The sequence below is a fragment of the Gavia stellata genome, chromosome 20 (genome assembly GCF_030936135.1).
Source record: "Gavia stellata isolate bGavSte3 chromosome 20, bGavSte3.hap2, whole genome shotgun sequence".
NCBI classification, from domain to species: Eukaryota; Metazoa; Chordata; class Aves; order Gaviiformes; family Gaviidae; genus Gavia; species Gavia stellata.
In genome coordinates, this window is record NC_082613.1 from 605,559 (window position 1) to 615,319 (window position 9,761).

General features: G+C 68.7%; 1 protein-coding gene across 1 annotated transcript; it reads right to left on the minus strand.

Moving 5' to 3' along the window:
- Nucleotides 1-2,182: 2,182 nt before the first annotated feature.
- On the minus strand, nucleotides 2,183-3,911 carry LOC132318787 (WAP four-disulfide core domain protein 2-like). Its single transcript, XM_059827378.1, has 3 exons — nucleotides 3,824-3,911; nucleotides 3,421-3,555; nucleotides 2,183-2,334 (listed from the first exon to the last, which is right to left on the minus strand). Exons 1-3 carry the CDS (start codon nucleotides 3,909-3,911, stop codon nucleotides 2,183-2,185), a joined length of 375 nt encoding a protein of 124 aa, XP_059683361.1.
- Nucleotides 3,912-9,761: the final 5,850 nt, after the last annotated feature.

The following is a 9,761-nucleotide window of genomic DNA, read 5'->3' on the forward strand; positions in this document are numbered from 1 at the left end:
GGGCGCAGCACTTCTCCCCCGGGCTGCACGTGGTGTCATTGTGGCAGCTCGTCCTGCAGCTTGCCCCGCTGGCGCTGCCGGCGCGGGGGCAGTAGCCCGGGCTCTCTGCAGAGGAGATGCTCCTTGCCGCCGGGTGCCCAGGGAGCGGGGCTCGCACCAGGGGCACCCACCCCGGGCACCGGCACCCGCCCACATCCCACCCGTCGCCCGGTCTCCGCGCTGGCATCTCTCGGGGGGAGCCAGTGGTACCTGTGGTGGGGAGGAGGCAGGTCTTGACCTGCCCGCTCTGGCAGCACTTCTCGGCGCCGGGGCAGCCGTGGTCGGAGAGGCAGTACAGCCTGGGGGGGCGTGGGGCTCTGCTCCCCGCCGCTGGGCACTCGCCCGCTTTGCCGGGGGCAGGCAGGGCAGCGGGGGGCCAGCGTCCCCGTGGGGCCCGGCGTGGTGCCGGGGTGACCGCGGGGGCAGCGCCTTGGTCCCCGGTGTGGTTCTGGTGGGCCAGGGTGGGCGGCAGCTCCACAAATAGTGCCAGGAGCATCAGGAGGAGGGTGCGCTCCCAGGGCATCGTGCTGCTGTTGGGGGGCCGTGCTGCTGGGCCTGCCGGCCGGGATTTAAACCCTCCTGGGGCGGGGGCTGGCCGAACCGGGCTGCTTCTTCCCACGGCAGCACCGTATCGAGACCGTGGGAGTGCCAGGCACAAACAATCCAGCTCGGGGGAGACTCCTGGGGCAGCGCTGGGCTCGAGGCCCGTGGCTGACGCATCCTCCGCAGTGCGGCCTTTCCAGGTCACCAGTGACCCGCAAGCAGCTGGGCTGGGGGGACAGGCAGTGCTCCGGGAGCCCCACTGCCTGCGCTCCCCGACGGCGAGCAGGGATGGGACAGAGGGGAGCAGTGTCCTGTCCCTGGTCCTCAGCGTCCACCCGGTCCTGCCCGGGAGCGTCACCGGTTGCCTGCCGGCACACACGGAGTGGGAAGCGCTGCTGCGGAGAGCCGTAGTGCTGAGCCAGGGCGCACCAGCCTGCACCCGCACTGCATGGAGAAGGGGAACAGGCACCGGGGACCGGGCACCGGGCTGTGCTGGGCAGGGTGCAGGGCTCACTCTACCTGGGGGGACAGCTGTGCTCTGTCCCCTGCAAAGGTGGGGGCCCTGGGGGTGCCGGCCCCTTGAAGGCACGTGGGACTGCTTGCTCTGGTCCTGGGGGCTGGGGGTGGGAGTGGGGCAGATGTAGGAGGGCCGGGGCGCCAGGAGCCCTGCGGGGAGCAGGAGGTGCCAGGGAGAGTGGGGCAGGAGCAAGAGTGGGGCCCAGCTCTGAGCAGGCAGAGGGGGGACGGGGCAGGGGCAGGCATGGGGCAGTCATGGGGCAGGGGCATATGGGCTTCACTGCCCACGGCCCCTTCGGGCTCCTACCGTGGGTGACGTGCCACTGCTGGGCTGGGAGCGCGTGGGGCAGGAGGGCACTTGGGTGATGCTTGTGCAACGGCACATGCCAGCAGCCTCCCCGTCCCCTGGCCGTTGCAGAGCAGAGAGCAGCTCTGCTCCCATGGGACATGGATGCTGCTGTGCTGCGATGGTCCCACCCTGAGCACATCTGGGCAAAGGTGGAGGAGCCGGTGTGCCAGGGAAGTCCAGGCCATGGGGCCATGGGGCAGCCCGAGCCATGGGGTCATGGGGCAGCCTCGGGCAGGGGCACAGGCTTGGGACCCTTAGAGACACAGTGCATCCCGTCGGTGCCAGCACTTGTCATGTGCAGCCCTTCGAGGTGGCCCCAGCACCGGCATCAGTGCTCAGCGGCAGCTGTGGTGGGCAGGATGCAGCTGGGAGCGGGCAGAGTGGCTGCCCAGCCGGGAGCGCAGCGGGACGGAGAGGCGGCCACCAGCGTGGCAGGGAGAGGCTGCTTTATTGGTGAGAGTGTGGGGGGCTGCGGCGCACCCCAAGAAGGGGACCCCGGAGAGGAAGCTGAGGCTGAAGGCTCCAAGCTGGGAGCACGGCCAGGCCAGGGGGGACAGTGTGGGGCCGGGGCCTGGGCGTGCGGGACTCATGTCGGGCAGCAGCTTCCCTGTGGCCGGGCTGGCAGGAGGTGGCTGCGCCTGCAAAGGGAGCAGAGGGCAGTGAGCGGGACAGGCGTGCGGGTGCTGCGCCGCGGGTGCTGCGGGATCCCCGGGGTCGGCGGGTGCCCGACTGACCTCAGTGGAGGGGCGTCACGCAGGAGACCTTGCCACAGCCGTTCCTGCAGCACTTCTGGCTCCCGGAGCAGTTGGAGTCTGTCTTGCACTGGTTCGTGCAGACGCCCAGCATGGGGATCCCCGGACTGACGGGCGGGCAGGTGCCGGGCTTCTCTGCAAAGGCGAAGGGACATGGCCTGAGACCCGTCAGCCCCGGCACAAGGGGCAGGGCCGGCTCTGCAGCTCCCGGAGCCGCAGGCATGGCCCTGGCCCCTGGCTTCTGTGGAGGAGGGACCCCTGTGCCGGCTGGCGGCTCCCCCACCCCACGGCTCTGCCCATTGGCACTCCCGCCAGCCTGATCCGATGGGGACATGTTGGGGAGGCCACATGGCATGGTGGTCCCCCGTGGTCCCTGTGCTCAGCCTCCCACTCAGGGGTGCATGGCCGGCACAGGACACGCAGCCACGGCCCCAGTGGCAGCCTCAGCCCCACTTTTCCCCAGAGCTGCCGTGGACAGCCCCGGCTGTGCGCTTGTGGCGCATGGGCTCAGCTCAGGCCTTGGTGCGGGGCACGTGCCCCCCAGGCAGCCTGTGCCCGGGCTGTGGGGGGTCCTGCCCTGCTGTCCGGGCCCCTGCCCTGCTCTCCGGCTGCCTGCTGCTGTCTGCCGCCAGCACTGGGCTCCTGGCTCGGCACTGTGCCGTCCTCCACTGCGGCACAGCCAGGCCAGCTCTGTCCTTGCAGGCGGCGATGGAGGTACGGGACCCTCTGTTGCAGATCCACGTGTTTGCGGCTGGAGATCCCAAATCCTGCGCCCATCTACTGGGGCTGCTCTGCAGCAGGACTGGCATGGTGAGTGTACTCAGCCAGGTGGCTGTGGGGCCGTGTCGGGCGCAGGGCTGGGGATGACGCTGTTGGGAGACTCTTCCCAGGCACGGGGTCGGGCCCTCTGCACCCGCCCCAGCGTCATTTGGAGGCATCTGCTCAACCCTCATGTCACTGGGAGGAGGAAGGGGTGAGCGCAGCCCTGGTGAGCCCGGGCCGAGGGTGCACCGTGCCAGGAGGCCACCCCGCGGGAGCACACCCTGACACCGCCGGCCTCCCCACGCAGCCCCTGATAACCGTGCTGCAGCCAGACGCGCAAGGGGCCCACGGCTGCTACCACGCCCTGGAGCACCGGTGCCGTTGGCTGGGATGGGCTGTCAGCTCGCGGCAGCGCGGCCGGCTCCGGGCAGTGGGGCCAGGAGCAGGAGGGAGCGTTACCGTCGGGCTTCTGGCAGGCCTTGCCGCAGGCCGCCGGGCAGCACTTGAGGGTGCTCTCGCAGTCGCCATCGGACTGGCACCCCACCGTGCAGTTCACTGCTTCCGTCGCTGGGTCCGGGCACACACCGGCTTTCACTGCAAGGCAAAGGCGGAGGGCGTGGGTGGGCGCTGGGGCTGCCGGCTCCGCGGCAAGGCGAGGGCTGCCGTCCCAAGGCGGGAGATGCTGCCGCCAGCCCCAGGGCGGGGTCCAGGGATGCTGCTGAGCCCAACCGCGCCAGGCACCGGCTGGCTCTCGGCCCCGGCCCCCAGCCCGGCAGGCCCTGGGGCTGGGAGTGATGCTGGCTGCTCGCCCGGGGTGTGCCGAGCCGTGCCGTTCCGTGCTGTGCCGTGCGCTCATACTCACTGGTGACATTCTGGGCGGATGCTGGAGGCAGCTCTGCCCAGAGAGCCAGGAGCCCCGCCAGGACGAGCACGCTGTGGGCCTTGGGCATGGTGCGGGAGACGGCGCTGCGCGTGCGGGGCCGCCCGGCCGGCCTTTAACTCCTCTCCAGGTGGGGCTGGTGGGTGGGAGGGCTCGGTCTTCCGGGTGGCTCCCAAGGGCCGGGCAGGGCCAGGCTCCCCCTTCGCGCTTGCACAACCCTAGTATCAGGTATCTGCCGCTTCTGGCTGCCGACCAGGGAGGGGGAGCCTCGAGGAGACCGGGCGGCCACGCCGAAAACTTGCCCGGCAGGAACAGCAGCCAAGCGCCACAAGCCATGGCCCCTGTGCGCCGCACACGGGACCCCGGCTGGCCCCGGCCCCCGAGGCAGCTGGGGCGCAGGGCTGTCGCGGCCCCGTGCGGGGCTCGGTTGCTGGAGGTCGTGGGCATGCGGCTGGTACCGCCAGCGGGGAGCACGGCAGGCATGGGTGTGCCAGGGACGGGGCACGATCCATCCCGGCCACGTCCCCAGCCATGGCTGCAAGCTCAAACGGAGCCCCCGGCCTGAGCCGCTGGTGCCCAGAGGCCGGGATCAGCCGGCGGTGCAGCCAAGAGCTGCGGCTCGACTGCAGCTGCCGCTCACCCGGCTTCTGCTCCAGCCACTTGTTCTCCTCCAGCTTTTGCTCCTCGACTGAAGGGCCCTCCAGGCTGCCTGCGCCTCCGGGCAGGCGCCCGCCCCGGGGCTCCCCCACGCCTCCCTGGCAGCCTCGGGAGCTCCTTCTGCCTGGCTGCAGCCTCATCCCGTGGCCCCCGCTGTCCTCACAGCCTCCAACAGCCACGGGGATGTGGCCCGGACCAGCCGGCAGCGCTGGTCGGGCGAGTGGCCAGTGGGGAGCAAGTCACCGGCATGCTCCGGCTGCGCGCCCAGTGCTCCGGGGCATGGTGGTGCCGGGGGCCATACAACTCCAGACCCCCTCGGCCTGGCGGCTGTCCGGGATGCCCCTCCCGCGGCACGGGCACTGCCCTCCGGCAGGCCAGGATGCTTTGCGGCGCCTGGCAGCAGCGAGCTGGGGTTTGTTTGGATAGGCCCAGCTAGCCAAGCAGCTCAGATCCCCGGCCCAGTGGCTGCCCTGCTCCCATAAGTGTTTGCCGCTCCGTCAGTTCCCGTCTCCTCCACAGGCACTGTTGGCAGTGGCTTCAATTCCTCCAGGGCTGCTGACGGAAGGGGAGCAGCCCAGCACTGCGCTGGGGAGGCCCCGAGGACACCAGCCCCTTTGCTCGCGGCTCCCGATTTTGGCTCAACACGTTGGGTCGTTCGGTTGCCATCGCGACATGGGTCCCTGTGCGCAGTGCCGGTGCTGCCTGGCTGGGGGGCACGGGCTGGGCCCCTCTGCTGGGAGGCAATCCCAAAGCATCCCGGCTCTCTGGGCCCCATCCTGGGCACGGTCGCAGGCTGAGCCTCTCCTGTGTGGGGAGGAGGGTGAAACCTGCCCCGTCTCCAGTGATGATGTGCCCTCATCGCTGGCAGAGGCTCCAGGGGCAGCCCCAGCTCTGGGCTGGAGCATCCCGCAGCCCTGTGTGGTCCAAGGGTATGTGGGGCAGGGGACACGGTCCCTGCCCCGTGTCATGAGCTGGTGTCCGCTCTGCCAGGGTCTGTCTCCAGGTAATTTAACCCCACAGTCAACAATGCAGCACGGAGTGGAGCGGCAGTAAATCAGTAACTGTTTGCCTTTGCCTGCGGTCCCCTCCCCGGCGCGGGTGTTTATGCAGTAACAGGAGCCGGCACGGATGGCCCAGCTGCCTGCCCAGCTGCTGCTCCGCGCTTCACCGCCGTCGGCAGTGGGACAGTGGGAGCCGACACGTGGGGACAGGGGACAGGCACGGGGCGGTGGGGAGAGTGGCAGGGCAGTCCTTGTCCCTGCACCCTCTGGGCTGGGGTGCGCAGCGGCTGGGTGCCGGGGAGCTGCCAGTGAGACTGCCAGGACGTGGCCACGCTCAGGCTGCCCAGGATGCTCCTGCTTTGCCTGTGTGGCCGGCCCCACTGGGGACAGGACTTCAGGGAACTGGGTTGGACTAGTGTTTCTAGTCCAGGGCTAATGCCAGGACTCCCTGAATAAAGACGGCTGTGTTGCAGCCCGGTGGCCCCCGTGCCAGGGCCGGGGCACGCTGCTCCGGCAGCCAGGGCAGGGTGGGGGTGATAGCGTGGCCGCTGCAGTCATGAGCGTTGGCTGGGTGGTGTGAGCACTGCCCTCCAGGATGGAGGCGAGGGACCTGTGCTGTCCCTGCCTGTGCAGCGCAGGGACAGAGCCCACCCGGACCCAGCGGCAGCTTTCCTGGAGCAGCAGTGCTGCTGCCGGTCTGACGCTGCCCACCCAGCAGTCCTGTCCCCGCTGCCAGGGCAGGGGGCTGCCCCGGTGTCCCGCCGTGACTGAGCTGCTGCTCCTGTGCCGGCGCTGCCAGCGGCGCTTGCCTTTGAGAGTTATTGCCCTGGTCTGACCCTGTAATAGTTCTGCCCCAGCGTGTGGGATGTCCTTGGTGCTGGTGGTGAACAGCCGGAGCTGGGAGGCTGTGAGCGTGGATGCCAGCAGCCGGGCTGCACCGGAGCAGCTGGACGGGAGCAGGCGGGAGCCGACGGAAGCCCAGAAACAGGCTTGTGGCAGGAGACAAGGGGGAAACCGAGGAGGAAGGCGAGAGCTGCGGGGAGCAGTGTGGGTGTCGGTGGGTTTGCCCAAGGTTATGCCTTGGCCCTGGCATGCCCGGCAGGCTGCCGAGCGGCTGATCCAGCTGGAGCTGCCCCCAGCCAGCCGGAGCAGCTAGAGGGGGACTGAACATGCTGCTGGCAGAGCCAGCAGCCCTGCCAGGCTCCAGCCCGTGCAGTCGGTATCGCTTTTCCAGGAGACAGAAATGCTTTGGCTCCCGATCCCAATGTGTGGCATTTGGGATGCTGCTGTCCCCGCTCCGGCTCTGCCAGGTGCTTCCTCGACAGAGGCCGAGAATGGCTGTGGGGAGCGTGGGGGTCTGCCAGCATGGCTGCAGGCAGCTGTCCCTGTGCCAAGGCATGTCCCAGGGGAGGATCCTGGCTGAGGACGCGGGATCAGCAGCCCCAAGCCCAACCCCAAAGGCTTTTCCCTGCAGCATCCCTGGGTGGCAGTGCCCGCTGCCACTGAGTCCGGTCACACTGGCTCTGCCCAAGCCCCGCGGGTGACCGTGGCTCCTTCATGGCAGCAGGGAAGGTGCTGGAGTCACGTCTGCGTCTCCCTGCCCGCTGAGGGAGGGCGGTCAATGATTAAAAGGGGAGCATTGCTGGGCCAGGCAAGGTGCCCCTGGGAGGCTAGCCAGCCTCCTGCTGACAGCACGGAGTGGGAAAAGCAGGGGACAGTGATAGAGAGGGAAGCCCCTTGCTCTAGGAGACATCGGGCCCCGGCAGACAGCAGCTCAGGGTCCCCGTGCTGTGTGCACGGGCTGACGCGTGGGGAATTATCTGACCCCTTTGGGGCCCAGTCGTGCAACCAGCTGGCAGCCAAAGGCTGGTGCACCCCATGGGCAGGAGGGCTCCTGCCGCACTGCTGTGTCCTGCTGCTGCCACCAAGTCCCCCCGCCTGCCCGCGCTGCCTGCACGGCGCAGACCTCGGCAGCCCCTCTCCACGCTGCAGAGCCAGAGCCTCACGGCTCGGTGGTGCTGCGTGAGGTGCCCCAGAGCCGGGGAAGCGCCTGGCTCTGTGCTGGTGAGATCGGTCTTAGCTGCTCGTCCCATGCAGGACCCCCAGCCCAAGACAGTCCCACAACGCCCCGAGAGCCGGGGGGATGCAGCCACCCCCTACCCTCCCTTGAGCACTCACCCGTGTCCCTGGCAGCTGCGGCAGCCGGCTGCAGCTGGGCACACAGGGCAAAGATGCCTACGAGCAAAATGCCAGCGGTCTTCATGGTGCTCCTGGCGGGTGGCGGATGGCTAGCGTGGGTCGGCAGGGGTTTATATCCATGTGGGGCCGGGGAGGGGCTGCCACGCACATAACCTTCGGGTGCCGAAACTCTCGCTGCATTTCACATTTGTGCCCGAGGCAGCGAGAGCCCCACAACATGTTATTGCCTGAGAAATCATTTACCACGGCCCTGTCCCAGTCCCAGCAGCCAGGCTGCAGCCAGGGTGGGGACGTCAGCAACCAGCAGCACCCTCCCCGGGGGAAAGGGAGACATGGCCATGGGCCGGGGTCTCCCCTGTGGCACCGGGAGCCCAGAGGAAGGGGCTGGAGCTTTCCGCATTGGGAAAGAGGGAACAGAGGGGACAGGAGGGAGGCTGGTACATCCACAGTGGCCCAGAGGATGTGGATGGGACTTTATTCCTGTGGCCGCAGGAGCTGGGGGTGCCGGGGGGGACCCGCAGGTGAGGGGCAGAGGGCGGGTGGTCCCCTCACCAAGCTGTGGGACTCGTTAATGCAGACTCGTTAATGCACTGCCCAGGTGTTACAAGCGATTAGATGGATTTATGGGACAGGAACCCAGGGGGGACTGAGCAGGAGCGTGCTCCCCCGGGGTGGTGGCCATCCTGGCAGCACGGCACGGGGTCGTTGTGGGACGGAGAGCTGGGGGTCTGTCCCCAGCCATGCCCACTGTGAAGACACGGCACCTGCCTGCCCTGGCCCAATCCCACGTCTCGCTGTGGCTGCCTGCGGAGCCACGGGTGACAGCCAGCCGGGTCCCTGCGGGCGAGTGTGGCCTCAGGGTGAGCAGAGCATGGGAAGCCTGTGTGACGTGCCAGGCTGGGCGCACCCGCTGCCCCGCGCCGTGCACCGAGCACCATTCCTCTGCAGGGACAGGCGGGCAGCTGGGTGCTGTCACGTCAGCCGGCTTTCAGATGTGTCCCGGCAGACAGGTGCTCCGGCAGGGTCAGCACCGGGGCTGCCTTTCACCTCTCCGTGCACCAGGACCGGTGAGAGGCAGCCCTGGACGGGGTGGGGAAGCCCAAGGTTAATGGTGCGGGGCGGTCGCAGACAGCCCAGCACAGCCAAGCGTGTGAAGGGTGACCATGCCAAGGGCGAGGTGTGCTCCATGCCCATGGGGACCCTGCGGCACTGCCGCTGACGTGCCTCTCGGCTGCGTCGAGCGGGACCTTTGCTCCCTGCTCCCCATCCCACACCATGCGGGGGCACAGCCGGGCTGTGCACGTCCCTGCCGAGGGTCTGCACTGTGGCACCTCTCGCTGCTTAATTGGGGCCATGCCAGCACAGCTGGCTGTGCCCCGCTGAATGGCGAAGGGCATGGGCAGGCGCTGCCGGCAGGTCGGGCAGAGGCAGCCTGGCTTGCTGGGCACAGGGCAGGGCTGGCAGGGCGGCAGCAAGGCACGGGGCGGGCAGCCCGTGGCCGCGGTGGGCAGAGAGGGGCCAGACCTGGGTTTTCGAGGGACTGGTGGAAGGGGCTGGTCCTCTGCCAGGGCTGGAGATGGGGAGAAAAGCCTCGGCCAGAGGCCCGGTGTGCGGGAGGGACGCTCCCTGCCTGGGGGGGTTGTCACAAGGCCAGACCGGCTGGAAGCAGGCGTCTTTGTGCTGAGGCCGACGTGACCTCTGCGGTCTCATACGGGGTTTTACAGCTCAACGATCGTATTTCCCCGCTTGGAAATTCCTGTTTGCGTCATCTCGGCTCCAAGTGGCCAAATGCGCTTGTTGCTACAGAAACTCCGGGTCCGACACAGAGGGAGCCTTTAGCAAGAAAACCAGGGGCTGTGAAAGCAGTCCCGTCCCTCGTTTATGTGCACGGGGCCCCTCTGAGTGACACTTTTGCCTCTATGGGGCACCTGCCACAGTGCCGTGGTGACGATGTGGAGAGTCGCCAGCCTCTCCAGAGAAGCGCCTGGTCCTTCTGCTGGCACTGGTGGCTCCTCGCTCTGCGGGGCTTTGGCCTCGCACCCTTCCTGCCCTGGCTGCCGCAC

Excerpts from the sequence above, each read along its gene's own strand:
- LOC132318787 (XM_059827378.1), bottom strand. The coding sequence starts at position 3,911 with ATGCCCAAGGCCCACAGCGTGCTCGTCCTGGCGGGGCTCCTGGCTCTC. Across the intron at positions 3,556-3,823 it reads ATCCGCCCAGAATGTCACCA|TGAAAGCCGGTGTGTGCCCG; the intron begins GTGAGTATGAGC and ends TTTGCCTTGCAG. Across the intron at positions 2,335-3,420 it reads GGCCTGCCAGAAGCCCGACG|AGAAGCCCGGCACCTGCCCG; the intron begins GTAACGCTCCCT and ends TCGCCTTTGCAG.